At 39.2% G+C, this 16,119-nt stretch overlaps 1 protein-coding gene and 1 long non-coding RNA gene across 6 annotated transcripts in view; one reads left to right on the top strand and one right to left on the bottom strand.

Moving 5' to 3' along the window:
* DIP2B (disco interacting protein 2 homolog B) overlaps positions 1 to 16,119 on the bottom strand; it is a 239,664-nt gene that overhangs the window by 83,939 nt on the left and 139,606 nt on the right. For all 5 annotated transcript variants that reach the window (XM_082352335.1, XM_082352336.1, XM_082352333.1 and 2 more), the window contains exon 3: positions 12,467 to 12,595. In XM_082352335.1, the coding sequence (XP_082208461.1) occupies positions 12,467 to 12,595 (129 nt within the window). The remainder of the gene's footprint in view (positions 1 to 12,466; positions 12,596 to 16,119) is intronic.
* The window catches only part of LOC309610124, a 103,542-nt gene that overhangs the window by 44,491 nt on the left and 42,932 nt on the right, over positions 1 to 16,119 (top strand). The window lies entirely within an intron of this gene.

The raw sequence follows: 16,119 nt of genomic DNA, 5'->3' as shown, positions 1-16,119 counted from the left end.
AATCCTGTAATTTCCCGAGTGACAGGAATGTCTTTTGTTCTAATGAGGCAACTCTTGGTGGGCTCCTGGATCGCTTCAGGGTGGGGGCTGGTCACCAGACAGACTACGTCATGATTAGAAGCTTAGAACTTTCAGCCCCAGGCTCCATCCTCTGGGGAGAGGAAAGGGACTTGGGATTGAGCTAATCACCAATGGCCAATTATTTAGTCAAGCATGCCTAGGTAATGGAGCCTTCATAAAAAACCCTGAAGTAAGGGGTTTGGAGAGCTTCTCGGTTGGTGAACACATCCTTGTGCCAGCAGGGTGGTGTACCCTAAACTCCACAGGGATGGAAGCTCTTGGGTTTGGGACCCTTCTGGACCTTGCCCTATGTACCTCTTTAGCTGGTTGATCATTTGTATCCTTTATAATAAACTGGTAACATTAAGTGAAGTATTTCCTTGGGTTCGGTGAGCCGTTATAACAAATAATCAAACCTGAGGAGGGGGTTGTGGGAATCTTCACCTGTAGCCAAGATGGACAGAAGTATGGGTAATGTGAGCACCCACTACAAACAGTCCCCAACTTATGATAATTCAACTTATGATTTTTTGACTTTACAACGGTATAAAAGCAATATGCATTCAATAGAAACCATACTTCGAATTCTGAATTATCTTTTCCTGGGTATGATTCTCTCTCGTGATGCTAGGCAGTGGCAGCAAGCTACAAGATCACAAAGGTAAACAACTGATACACTTACAACGATTCTGTAACCATACAGCCATTCCATTTGCCCAACTGTAGGCTAACGTAAGTGCTCTGAGCACGTTTAAGGCAGATCAGGCTAAGCTATGACGTTCGGTAGGTTAGATGTATTAAATGCATTTCAACTTACAATATTTTCAACTTATGATAGGTTTATTGGGATGTAACCCCATTGTAAGTCGAGGAAAATCTGTACTTGTGATTGGCGTCTAAAGTTGGGGAGAGTCTTGTGGGAATGAGCCTGTGGGGTCTGCACTAACTCCAGGTAGCTAATGTCAAAATTGAATTAAATTGTAGGATACTTAGTTGGTGTCTGCAGAGAACTGGAGAATTGCTCAGTGTGGAAAACCCACACACTAGATGTCAGGAATAGTGTGAGTAAAGATACAGTTTTTCTTTAATTAACATGGTTCCAAAAGTCAAAACTATACCAAAAGGTAAACTTAAAGATGTGTCACTACCCCCAATAACCACGTCTACCCCAATTCCACCTTCTCTATAGGTAACCAATCTCCTTATTGATTTATCCTGCCTACATTTCTTTTTGCAACAAATAACCATATTTTCTCATATCCCTGTCTTTCATACACAAAAGGTAGCATACAATATATACTTTTTTGCACTATGCTTTTTTCACTTAACAATATATCCTGGAATTCATTCTGTATCAGCTACTAGAGATCTTTTTCATTCTTTAAAGCAGCATAGATAGCACTCCATTGTATACCACAGTTTATTCTACTACTATCCTATGTGTGAGCATTTAAGTGTTTCCAATATTTTACAATTACAAATAATGATACAACAAACAGCCTTGTGCAAACGTATTTTTATACTGATGACAATATATCTTCAGGATAAAGTCTTACAAGTGAGACTCCTAAATCAAAAATTGAATACATTTTACATTTTGTTACATCTTGCCAAATTCCCCTCTGAAAGAGCTTTGTCATATTGTAGTACTAGTACTATCAGCAATGTATAGGTGTACCTGTTTCCCCATAGCCTCACCTTCAGAGTGTTGTTATCTACCTTTTCACTGTTGCCAGTTCAATGGCTGAGAAATGGTACTATTTTATTTTATTTTTTGTTTTTTTGGCTGCACTGTGCGGCATGCAAGACCTTAGTTCCCCAATCGGGGATCGAACCCATGCCCCCTGCAGTGGAAGCGTGGAGTCCTAACCACTGGACTGCCAGGGAAATTCCCTCAGTATACTTTAAATTTGCACCTCTTTTATCATTAGTGAGATTAAACATCTTTACAGAGGATTTTAAAGCCATTTAATATTTGTTTGTTTGAAAGTGAAGTGGATGTTCATGTCACTTTACCATTTTTCCATTGGGATTCTCAGTTTATTTTCCCTTGATTTTTAAAAGTTTTTCATATATAAAGGATATTAGCCCTTTATCTCTGAGATATGTTAGAAATATTTTCTTTCAGTTTGTCATTTGTCTTTTGATATTGTTTGCAGTGGTTTATTGCCATGCAAACGTTTTTTTAAAAAAAATTTATGGAAGATTTCAAATTAGCAACCTAAATGCACAACTGCAGGAACTCAAAAAAGACCAAACTAAAACCAAAGTTAGCAAAAGGAGGAAATAACAAGGATTTGAGTAGAAATAAACAAAATAGAGAATTAAAAAAAACAATTGAAAACAATCAACAAAAATAAGAGTTAATTTTTTGAAAAGATGAACAAAGTTGACAAAATTTTAGCTAGATTAAGAAAAAAGAGAGAAGACAAATAACTAAAATCAGAAATGAAAGAGGAAATACTTCAACTGATGCCATAGAAATAAAAAAGATTATAAGACACTGAATAATTATGCACCATAAATTGGATAACCTAAAAGAAATGGACAAGTCCCTAGAAAACATATAACCTACCAAGATTAAATCATGAAGAAACAGAAGATCGGAACAGACCAATTACTAATAAGGAGACTGACTCTGTAATCAAAAACGTTCCAAAACAGAAAAGCCCAGGTCTCACTGGAGAATTCTACAAAACACTTCAAGAAGAATTAACACCAATTCTTCTCAAACTCTTCCAAAAACCTGAAGAGGAGGGAACACTTCCAAATTCATTTTATAAGGCCAGCCTTATCCTGATACCAAAGCCAGGCAAAGATACTACAAGATAAGAAAACTACACACCAATATCCCTGAATATTAATGGAAAAATCCTGAACAAAATACTAACAAACCGAATTCAACAGCATATTTAAAGGACCATACAGCATGACCATTAAAAAGACCGTACATACCATTCCTAAGCTGATTAAACAAATGTGAACAAATTCAACTCAATAACTGTAAAACTCTAATAGAACAAAGGACAAAACTCATATGACCATCTTAACAGATGCAGAAAAAGTATTTGACAAAATTAACATCCTTTCATGATAAAAACATGCAACAAACCAGGAACAGAAGGAAATTAGCTCAAGATAATAATGATCATACATGAAAAGCCCACAGTCAACATCATAAACAGTGAAAAGCTGAAAGCTTTTCCTCCTAAGATCAGGAATAAGGCAAGGATGCCCACTCTCACAGTCTTTCAACACAGTACTGGACATCATAGCCAGAACAGTTAGGTAAGAAAAAGAAATAAAATGCATCCAAATTGGAAAAGAAGAAGTAAAACTGTTTCTGTTTGTGGAGGACATGATGTTATATGTAGGAAACCCTTAAGATCTCACATATAAAAAAACTGTTAGAAAAAAAAAAACTGTTAGAACTAATAAACAAATTCAGCAATTGCAGGATAGAAAATCAACATACAAAAATCAGTTGTATTTCTGAACACTAAAAACAAATCATCTGAAAAGGAAGTAAAAAAAAAATCTTATTTACTATAGCATCAAAAAGAATAAAACACTTAGGAATAAACATAACCAAGGAGGTGAAAGATGTGTACACTATGAAACATTGATGAAAGAAATAAAAGGAGACAAAAATAAATGGAAAGACATCCCATGTTCATGGGTTAGAAGACTTAATATTGTTAAAATGTCCATATTACCCAAAGCAATCTAGAGATTTAATGCAATTTCTATCAAAATTCCAGTGGCACTTTTTGAAGAAATAAAAAAACAAAATTCCCAAATGCATATGGAATCTCAAAAGACTCCAAATAACCAAAACAATCTTGAGAAAGAAAAACAAAGCTAAAGGCTTCACCCTTCCTGATTTCAAAACATATTACAAAGTTACAGTAACCAAGACCATGATATTGGCATCACGACAGACACGTAGAACAATGGAACGAACGGAGAGCCCAGAAATTACCCTGGTGTATATGGTCAAACAGTCTTCAACAAGGGTGTCAAGACCATACAATGGGGAAACGATAGTCTTGATAGAAACAAATGGTGCTGGAGAAACTGGAATATCCATATGTAAAAGAATGAAGTTGGACCCTTATCTTTCACCATATACAAAAATTAATCAAAATGAATTAAAGACCTAAACTTAAGACCTGAAACTATAAAACTCCTAGAAGAAAACACAGGGGAAAAAACTTCATGACCTTGGAATGGGTAATAATTTGCTTGGACATCCAAGCAAAAAATAGAAATAGGACTACACCAAACTTTAAAACTTCTGCACAACAAAGGAAACAACAGAGTGAAAAGGCAACCTATTGAATCAGAGAACATATTTGCAAACCATATACTCGATAAGGAGTTAATAAGTAGAATATGTAAAGAGCTCCTACAACTCAATAACAACAACAAAATCTCAAATAACCCAATTTTAAATGGGCAAGGGACTTGAACAGATATTTCTCCAAAGAAGACAAAATGGCCACTTTAAAAAAAACCAAAAAAACAGAAAATCACAAATGTTGGCAGGGAGGTGGAGAAATTGGAAACTTTGTGCACTGTTGGTGCGACTGTAATGTTACAGTTGCTATGGAAAACAGTATGGAGGTTCCACAAAAAAATTAAAAATAGAACTACCCAAAACAATCCTACTTTTGAGGTATATATCCAAAAGAACTGAAAGCAGGGTCTTGAAGAGATATTTGCAGAACCATGTTCATTGCAGCATATTCACAATAGCCAAGATGTGGAAGCAACCTAAATGTTCATGAGTGGATGAATGAATAAAGGAAATGTGGTATATACATACAATAGGATATTACTCAGCTTTAAAAAAGAAAATCCTGTCATATGCCACAACATTGACATGCTAAGTGAAATAAGCCAGTCACACACACACACAAAACAAATATATACCACATATAAGAAGTATCTAAAGTACTCAAATTCATAGATGTAGGAAGTAGAATGGTGGTTGGCTGCGGGAGGGAGAAACAGAGTTGTTGATCAATGGGTATAAAGTTTCGGTCATGCAAGATGAAAAGGTTCTAAAGAGCTGTTGTACAACAATGTGCATATGGTTAACAATATAATGTACACTTAAAAATTTTAAGAGGGTAAATTTATGTTATGTGTTTTTACCTCAGTAAAAACATTTTTGTGTCGTTGTATCACATCTCGATTTTGAGTCTCAGAAAGCCTTCCCATAGACTTTCCATAACCTTAGATTATTAAAAAATTGACTAATATTTTCTTTAGGTACTTATATGGTTTCTGTTTTACATGTAGATCTCTGATCCATTTGAAGTTTTTGCTTGTATGTGGTGTGAGGTATGGATTTACTTCATCTTTTTCCAGTTGTCCTAGCATCATTTACTAAAAAGTACTTTTTCACCCAAGTGATTCACAATGCTATCTTTATCATATAATAAATCCCAGATGTACTTTGGTCTATTTCTGAACTTGTTATTCTCTTCCAATGGTCTGTCTGCCAATTTGTATGCCATACCACACTGTTTTAATTATACAGTCTTTGGAGTATGTTTTAATATCTTGTAGGTTTTCTTTCTCAGTGTTTCCTAGCTATCCTTACATGTTTATTGTTCCAAATGAACTTCAAAAATATCTTTTCTAGCTCCATAAATAAATTTGATAGTGTTTTTATTGGAATTGGATTAAACTTATAAACTAATTTTTGGAGTCCTAACATCTTTGTGATGTTGAATCATCCTATCTAAGAACAAGGGATGCCTTTCCATTTATCATGTCTACTTTGTGTCATTCAGGGTGTTTTAAAGTTTCCTTTATAAAGATTTTACACAGTCCTGAAGTTTATTCCTAAATACGTTTTATTTTCTTTATTGCTTTTGTAAATGAGGTTTGCTCTACCATTATATCTTTTGACCAGTTATTGTTTGCATATAGGAAGCCTACTGGTTTCTATACTAGTTTCAGATCTTGCTACTTGACTAAATTATTTCATTAAATTAATTCTGTCATCAATTCTCCTGGGTTTTTAAAATGAATTATCATACCAACTGCAAATACAGCTTCACTTCTTTTCTAATTCTTACACCTCTAATTGATTTCTCTTTTCTATTTGTGTTGGTTAATACCTCTAGTAAATTTAAATGTTAGCATCCCTAGGATTAGAAAAACTCTTACAAATAAATAAGAAAAAAAAAAGAACCCAACTTAGAAAAAAATAGGCGTAGGCAATGGACAGGTAGTTTACAGAGGCAGCACAAATGGAAAATAAACATTCTAAAATGTCCAGTCTCATTAGTAATAAAAGAAATAACACTTCTACCAACGAGGTGACAGAATGTCCATTTCCCCACATCTGTGGACAATATTGGGCCATGTTTTGTCATCTTTCCCAAAAAGGCAAGTGGAAAATGTTATTTTACAGTTTTTAAGTAGCTGCTCCTATCCTTGGCTTGTTGTTATGAAGTGGTTAAGACATGGTACATAAGTGGCACAGCTGGGCTTTAAGGACCAGAGGCAGAACAGACACCAAGTGCCCTTACCTGCTAGGACACTACTATAGACAGACAGACAGACAGACAGATGAGGACAGATTGAAAGGCAGATGTGTGGGCGGGTTGAGTCATTGAAGTAGAGAAGTAGAGTTCAAGGAGTTACCTGTAAGCCAATTAGTAGTCATGCCATTTTTACCAATTTCTAAGGTACTGATCACTTTCACATCTTTAATTATGGCAGAGGCAGCAACTATTAAGTTCTGGAACATTAGGATATCACATTAATTTTGGCACTACTCTATGTGCTGGTGCGGAGGGGCAGTGAAATTTTAATTTTGCATTTCACATTCCCCTGCCTTTACAAATTATGTTTCTTTAGCCTGGAATATCTATATAGCAAACAGTTATTCATTCTTCAAAATGGCTCGGACTTCACCACCTCCACGAAGCCTGCCATTGACAGTGCCTGGTGCCCAGGGGCTCCTTCCCCTGTCACCCCCTCTTCTATGCTGCCTCTACCTTGTATAAAGGATTCCTGTGTTTAAGAAAGGAGTCCTGGGCTTCCCTGGTGGTGCAGTGGTTGGGAGTCTGCCTGCCAATGCAGGGGACACGGGTTCGATCCCTGGTCTGGGAGGATCCCACATGCCGTGGAGCAACTGGGCCCATGAGCCACAACTACTGAGCCTGAACCGAACTCAATTTATCTTCCTTGGTACGAGGAAGTGTATTACTAAAGAAATAAAATGGTCCTGGTGTGCCAGTGGCAGCCACGTTGGCAAATGTCACCATAACAGAGATCATATTTGCACAGAGAAAGAAAGTTCTCAAGGTGACAGAGGTAGTTATTGTTGCATTTAGCTCTCAAAATTAAGTCAGAAGAATCCACACTTAGAGTAAAAATCACTAAGAACAACTGATGTAAGGCTTTAAATATTTTATCCAGGGATATCACCTTAAAAACTATCTTTTACAAACTTCCAGTTATAAAATAAATAAGTCATGGGCTGGAATGGTGACTATAGTTAATGATACTGTATTGCACATTTGAAAGTTGCTAAGAGAGAATGTCTTAAAAGTTGTCATCACAAGAAAAAGAAATTTTTGTAACTATGAAAGGCGACAGATGTTAATGAAACCTATTGTGGTGATCACTTCACAATACATACAAATATTAAGTCATTATGGTATATACCTGAAACTAATGTCTTGTTATATGTCAATTATACCTCGATTTTAAAAAAGAAAACAATCTTTGTTATTTTTTGTTTAAAATTAATATACGTAAATTTTGTTATATGCATTTTGTATTTTACCACCACACCACAACAAAAATCCTGGAAAAAATTAATATACATATTGGGGAAAGACCTAAAGACCTAAACACATATAATGCTGCAGTGAAAATTTTCCCTAGACTCATCACTTCCCAGAAATAAGCCCACCTCAATAGTTTGGTATATATTTTTCCAGATTTCTGTATCTGTGTACATAATAATATATGTAATTATTAGTATTAATATTTACAAAATTTAGATCATATGCTACATACTGTCTTGTATTTATTACTTAAAAATGTATTTTGTACATCTCTCCATATCTGCACAAATAAATCTAATAACTTCATTGTTTTTCCACGAGCCTTCACAGAAGTTTTAAACTAGCTTTCACAGAATTCCATTGTGTGGACCTACTATAACTTATTTAATCATTGTATTTATTATGAACAATACGATAACAAACATTTTCGTATATATATATTTTTGTGTACATACGTAGGTGCAAATTCCTAGAAGGAGAATTTCTGGGTCAAAGTGTATGAATACTTAAAGTTTAAAAGATAGTGCCAAACTGTTGTGCTGTTACTTTTAAGGCCACAGTACCAACTTACTTTTGCCTCTGAAATGAAATAATTTTATACTGCATTTATATTTACTATACTATTTTAGTGTCCCTGAGGTTTACTTAGTTGAATCAAGATTGTTATTTTATTGAATCTATGATGCCACCTTATATAAAAGATATCTTCCAGGATTTAAAAAAAAAAAAAAAGATATCCTGAGGGAATTCCCTGGCTGTCCAGTGGTTAGGACTCCGTGCTCTCACTGTTGAGGGCCCAGGTTCAATCCCTGGTCAGGGAACTGAGATCCCACAAGACACATGGCGCAGCCAAAAAAAAAAAATGTTTAAAAGATATCCTGCTTTCAGGTATGCTAGAATGTGAAAAGTGTCCTTCTTATAAATGAAACTATGGTACTTAGCTGTCTTGGAAAACCAATGAATAGTCGCTTATACTGAGAAAAAGCACTTTCTCAACAGAAAGACGGCACATCAAATGCTCATACTTTTTAGTCAAAAGTACTGCTGCACGAGTCATGAAACATGCGAGAGCAAACCTGCGAAAACTAGGGACTTGTTCACATTAGTCAAGCTTTAGAAGGCCCATGATATCTGGATAAGTAATAATTACAGAGCATGTTCTTCTCTGCCATAAGGATTCTTAGCATCGACCACAGAACAAATCAAACCACCCATTTATTTCCTAACATGAGAAGCCCTGGCCCATACATGTGTGTCAAAAGGAGATGTTCACAGTTCCTGTGTTAGCAAAGCCTCTTTATCGATAAGAACAGGCAGCTCTTGTAGCTGGATTTGACTCATCCAGCAGTATACAATTCATCTTGATCTTTGATAAAGAAATCACTTCCGAAGTTCAGTCCCCAGACGCGGCTGACTTTGTACATCTCTGCCAGGAGCACCAGAAAGCTGGGTTTCATTTTCCAGCACTAACGTTTGAGCTGAATAAGGTGATACAACTGCTCCTTTAAAGTCCTTTTTTTGTTTTTGTTGCTTTGTTTGAGGTGGCTAGTTGCTCAAAAGATTAACATTAAAGAAGTTGTCAGAGCGACTTTCCATCTCAGGCACTGACTGTGTATTTTCTACACTTGTGACCGTAACACATGTGTGTAGAAAAGTGTACACTTGTGACCATAACACATGTGTGTAGAAAAGTGTATCATGCTTTGATGCGCAGGTAAAGGAGGTACTAAATGAGTGTATTTGAAATGTCAGACCCTCTTGGCTAAGCACAAAGAACAGAATAAGGGCAGATAATCTAAACTCCGAATAAATAAAAGCTCTTTACACCACGTCTGAAACATGAAACACTAAGTCTATTTAGATTTGATTATGATTAGTTGAAATGTTGTAGGTATTAATAAGCCTCCACCAAATAAGAGAGGATTTTCAAGTTACACTCACTGAAATCAATATTAAACCCTTTCTGTGTACCTATCACTTTAATCTGAATGCTTGTAATTTTTTCTAAACATACTCTCCATTCTTAAGCTATTTTTGCATATGACATGTAAACGTAACCCTTCGTATGAATGGAGTGGCAAAGAGGCGAAGTTTAAGTCCCATAGATTTCTACAACTTATTTGCTCTACTTCTGCGGCAACTGTTGGTTTCTTCTTACTCACGGAAGCCAGAATTCTCAGCGTGTGCTCAGCTTTGCTTTGTTATTTAGTTGGGCACATCCTAACATATGGAAAAATGTGATTTTTAGCCAAGATTCATGCTTGCAGGCCTCCTCTTTCATGTTCCCCTCTCATGACAGTATTGCAGAACTCTCATAACTTTCAATATCTTCGGGGTTTTAAAATCACCTCTGTTCCCTACTTTACCTCCTCTCTGGCCTTCTTCTCGCTACTACCCTAAAAAAAAAAGTCCCAGTGAGACAAATATCCGAGACCCAACTATTAAACCCTCTTCAATACCCCTGCACCTAACCAAGAGACTCCACAGTCTGCTAACCAGTGTTTGATTCACAGACTATACTTTCTAATATTGGGGGTAAATATGAAAGAATTGGTATAAAAGATAGTTGGGGCTTCCCTGGTGGCGCAGTGGTTAAGAATCCGCCTGCCAATGCAGGGGACACGGGTTCAATCCCTGGTCCGGGAAGATCCCACATGCCGTGGAGCAACTAAGCCTGTGCGTCACAACTACTGAGCCCGTGCTCTAGAGCCCGTAAGCCACAACTACCGAAGCCCGCATGCCTAGAGTCCGTGCTCCACAAGAGAGAAGCCACCGCAAAGAGAAGCCCGCACACTGCAACAAAGAGTAGCCCCCGCTCGCCAAAACTAGAGAAAGCCTGCACACAACGAAGACCTTATGCAGCCATAAATAAATAAATAAATAAATAAACAAACAAATAAATAAATAAGGATATTAAAGAAAAAAAGGATAGTTGGGTTTTGGTAGGTGTACATCAAAGTTTTACACTATTGAATCAGCTGGCTAAAGCCTTTTTTCTCTATGTGATCAGCTTGGACCTATAGTGTAGAGAATCCTCTTTGGGGTTCCTTACTAATCCTTTTGTTATCTGCTGTAAAAACAAAGAGAAAGTCAAAGTTAAAACAAAAACTAAACATCTTCCCAGAAGGCCAGGGATGAGAGCTGTAGAGGCTAGAGCCCTTCTGGACTGGTTAGAACCTGCTGCTGCTGCACCCGAGCCCCAGCCTCTAAAAGCAGCACCAGGTGCTGGGAAATCGGGCTGGGGTCTTGGTGACAAACAGGAGCTCCGGATATGTTTTTCCAAATCTAGCCTTACCTCCCTCTAAGCCATTCCCTAACTAATACTACTTTTATTCCTTCCTTTCTCCAAAATATTTATTTACCTCTTACGTATGTTAGGCCCTGTGCAGCTGGCACAAGCTACTAGAACAGATTACAAATCTGTGTTACTGCTCTGCTGAAAATCCTTCAACGGTATTCAAGATTCCTCAAGATTTTGTCTCTGATCATCTTTCTAGCCTCATCTCCCACCTCGTTCTGGGCCCTTGCTTTCTAAGTTTCAGTCATAATGAACTGCTTTCAGGTTTACTATCTGATGCTATTTCCCTAACTCTGTCTGGCTGCCATGACATGGTTCAGATGTCTTATTCTCTGAGAAAGCCTCCTCTGATCACTCAGCACCAGGTTTGGGACAAGGGGAAATTCTGTTGTGGCATGCAACCTCTGTCTTTCTGATTGAACACTTCTCATTCCTTCCTTCCTTCCAGTGTGTGAAAATATATATCTAATAATATCGGCTCACAAAATAACCATGTCCTTTTCCTCGTTTCCTCTAAAGCAGTTTCTGAGAGGGTTGATATACACCCTGTTTTTCAATTCAAGAAAAGGATAAGGTAACCTTGGCTGGTATAAGGGAGACAAAAATCTGGAGAGAGTAAAATAACATTCCAGTTAGTCTTCTGGCTTAATTCTGCTAGTTCTTAAAACAATAAACATGCTGCAGAGACTATCCTAGTGCAGTGGACAGTAGGTGGGCAGGGGATGAGCTCACTATGCCACACGTCCCGCTGAGGGTCTATGATTCATATTTGCTCATCAGTGCTGGACATGGTGTGGCAGGAGCATGCCCCCACTGCCAGCCACAGCACATCACCTTTTCCTTTCCCATGGGTTTTTCCTGGGTGAGAAGAAATAAAGTTTAAGAATTTACCAATCTGAAATTTCACTGTCGAGTTTTTGTTCCAGCTCCCTCAGTCAAGAGACTAATCAACAGCTCTGGCAAACACAGAAGGACATGTCTCTTCAAACAGAGCCTACTGAGTTCTCCCAGTACCATCCCATGCGACCCTAGCCCTCTGCCTTCTTATTTATTCACAGTGCCTTTGTACTTGCCTGGCTCCTCCTCTGACCTTGAGGGCAGAAATGTCTTATTTGGGGCTATATCCCCAGCAAATAAGAGTATCTACTACACCTGGCACGTAACAGGTACTAGTTAATATACACCTGTTGGCACTTCAAGGGAAAAAAAAATAAACATATATCTCAGGATATACAGTTCACACTACAGTTAGTAAAAACTGTTCCACTGGTAATTTTCAGTTTCCTCTCACCTGATCGGTATCGTTCATCCCTGGCTCCCCCAGATCGACTTCGGTGGTACTTAGAAGGAGCGGAAGTTTGAGCTGCAGACGGAGCAGGCGTCTGGTTTCTATGTTCTTTCTGTACTGCTGAATCAGTTTCTAAAAAGGAAGTTTGGACGATGGTTATCAGATGACAATAATAGCTGATGTTTTCTGAGTACTTTACAGCATTTCCACAACACTTTGAGGTAGGTACTATTACCCCATCTCCAGTAAAGGGTCGGAGAGCTTTATTTAATATACATACGTTAAAAAGATACAAAGGCATCCAGGCTAAAAAAAAATCATCTTGGAGCTGTAATTGTCAACAGGCGATGGGAAATATAAGTAAGTGAAAAAGGTCATTCCAGAGACTCCAAGGACTGGTCAAGTGGGAGAATGGCAGGTGGGGTTGGGTGTACATGACCCCCTAATCCTGCATAGTTGTACAAAGCATAGCTTGGGGAGCTTTAGCCTCCCCATGATAAGTTACTCCAAATAAACATCATTAAAACAAAACTAGGGTGGTTATTGTGTAAACACACCTTCAAGTCAAGTCTTACTAGCCCCTCTTCCAACTGGAATCACCATTGAACTTATCCCTTTCTAGTCCCTGGCCTGTCCCTATAGTCTGTCCTCCCAACATTTACTGTTTTATCAAGAATATGGGGAAGAGAAAATAAGCAGTAAAATAAGCAGAAGAAAAACACTTTAAGTTCTGATATTTTACTGCCTTTTTTTTCAAATGGTGTTAGCTCCTAAGTCATATTTTTTAAAAATTGTGGTAAGAATATTTAACATGAGATATAATCTTTTAACAAGCTGTTAAGTGTACAATACAGCATTGTAAACTATAGGCATGATGTCATACAGCAGATCTCCAGAACTTATTCATCCTGCATAACTAAAACTTTTTACCCACTGAATAGCAACTCCCCATTTCCCCCACTCCCAAAGCCCTGGCAACCACCATTCTACTCTCTGCTTCTATGAGTTTGACTATTTTAGATTCCTCATATAAGTGGAATCATACAGTATTTGTCCTTCTGTGATTGGCTTAATTCACTCAGTATCATGTCCTCCTGGTTCATCCATGTTGTCGCATATTGCAGGAATTTGCTTCTTCTTTTAAGGAGTATTTTAAGTTTCTTAAATATCATTTAGCTGTGCCCAGAAAGGTACCTTCACATGGCAAATTAAGTGCCCACTATAGGAAGATGTCACCTATCCAGCAAATGCATTGCTCCAGACCACAGCTAAGAATTGGCTTATGAAGCCCAAAAAGAAAAAAGCAGACTGAAAGCACAGTGGTCTGGGGAGTGCAAGCAACAGCCCCACAAACCTCAGCAAAGGCTGACGGAATCACAGTACTACAGGAACTGAGATGTTTAATGACAAAGTCATATCAATTTTAAAAAATGGTTAGCATGCTAGAGAAGCCAGGTGTAGGAGCTCTAGTCCACAGTCCCAGCTGAGCCCAGCCTTCCACGTGCCTCTGCCAAAACAGCAGACATGTCATTGAAGCCATCTTGGACCTTTCAGACCAGGTGAAAAGCACTTAGTGACTGACCCCAGTTGACACCATGTGGAGCATAAGAATCACCCCACTGAGCCCTGCCCAACTTCCTGACCCATGAAGTCAGAAGATGTAATAAAAAAAGGTTTCCTTTTTTAAAAAAAGATTATTTTTTATATACTGTTTTTAAGAAGGCAAGGAATAGTATATTTTAGGGTGCTCCCTATTAAAGTGCTTTTATGGATCTAGAAATGTTTATTTTTGATGGTTCCTAGTAGCTGAGATTTTTATTATAAAGTATCTGAGCAGAACAATTTCAACACTGAGACTTTTAAGTGTAATGTCTGGGGTTATAAATGGAAGTTTTTAACCAACCTAAATCCTCTTGATAAGCCATTTCTCAGAAGACCTGTACTGATTCTTGATATATTCATACCTTGTTTCATTTGTTAAGTCTTATTTCTCTAGAACAGGGGTCAACAAACTATATAGCCCATGCCTGTTTTTATAAACAGTTTTATCAGAACACAGCCACATGCATCTGTTAGCCTATGGCTGCTTTCACTCTGTAAAGGCAGAGTTGAGTAGTTGTGACAGAGACTGTATGGTCCTCAAAGTCTAAAATATTTACTGTCTGGCCCTTTAAAGAAAAAGCTTTCCAGGACCTGGTCTATAATAATAAAAGCTAGAGAGATAGCTTCAAGATGGGGGAGGAGGGCTTCCCTGGTGGCGCAGTGGTTGAGAATCTGCCTGCCAATGCAGGGGACACAGGTTCGAGCCCTGGTCTGGGAAGATCCCACATGCCGCAGACCAACTGGTCCCGTGAGCCACAACTACTGAGCCTGCGCGTCTGGAGCCTGTGCTCCACAACAAGAGAGGCCGCGATAGTGAGAGGCCCGCGTACTGCGATGAAGAGTGGCCCCCGCTTGCTGCAACTAGAGAAAGCCCTCGCACAGAAACGAAGACCCAACACAGCCAAAAATAAATAAATAAATTAATTAATTAATTAAAAAAGAGATGGGGGAGGAGTAAGACGTGGAGATCACCTTCCTCCCCACAAATACATCAAAAATACATCTACATGAGGAACAGCTCCTACAGAACACCTACTGAACACTGGCAGAAGACCTCAGACTTCCCAAAAGGCAAGAAACTCCCCACATACCTGGGTAGGGCAAAAGAAAAAAGAAAAAACAGAGACAAAGAATAGGAATGGGACCTGCACCTCTGGGAGGGAGCTGTGAAGGAGGAAAAGTTTCCACACACTAGGAAGCCCCTTCACTGGCGGAGACAGGGGGTGGGCGGGAGGGAAGCTTTGGAGCCACAGAGGAGAGTGCAGCAACAGGGGTGCAGAGGGCAAAGCGGAGAGATTCCTGCATAGAGGATCAGTGCCGACCAGCACTCACCAGCCTGAGAGGCTTGTCTGCTCACCCGCTGGGGCGGGTGGGGACTGGGAGCTGAGGCTCCAGCTTCTTCAGAGGTCAGATCCCAGGGAGAGGACTGGGGTTAGCAGCGTGAACACAGCCTGAGGGGGCTTTTTCCCGGAGGGAGTCCGGGAAAAAGTCTGGACCTGCCTAAGAGGCAAGAGACCATGCTTTTGGGGTGCGCGAGGAGAGGGGATTCAGAGCACCGCCTAAATGAGCTCCAGAGATGGGCGTGAGCTGCGGCTACCAGTGAGGACACCAGAGACTGGCATGAAACGCTAAGACTGCTGCTGCAGCCACCAAGAAGTCTGTGTGCAAGCACAGGTCACTCTCCACACCTCCTCTTCCGGAGCCTGCGCAGCCGCCACTGCCAGGGTCCCGTGATCCAGGGACAACTTCCCCGGGAGAACGCACGGCACCCCTCAGGCTGTTGCAACGTCACTCTGGCCTCCACCGACGAAGGCTCGCCCCACATTCCGTACCCCTCCCTCCCCTGGCCTGAGTGAGCCAGAGCACCCTAATCAGCTGCTACTTTAACCCCATCCTGTCTGGGCGAAGAGTAGACGCCCTCGGGTGACCTACACGCAGAGGCAGGGCCAAAACCAAAGGTGAACCCCAGGAGCTGTGCGAACAAAGAAGAGAAAGGGAAATCTCTCCCAGCAGCCTCAGGAGCAGCGGATTAAATCTCCACAATCAACCTGATG

The sequence above is a fragment of the Balaenoptera borealis genome (assembly GCF_965194805.1).
Source record: "Balaenoptera borealis genome assembly, chromosome: 13".
In the NCBI taxonomy this organism is placed as follows: domain Eukaryota; kingdom Metazoa; phylum Chordata; class Mammalia; order Artiodactyla; family Balaenopteridae; genus Balaenoptera; species Balaenoptera borealis.
This window is presented reverse-complemented; position numbering and strand designations above follow the sequence as displayed.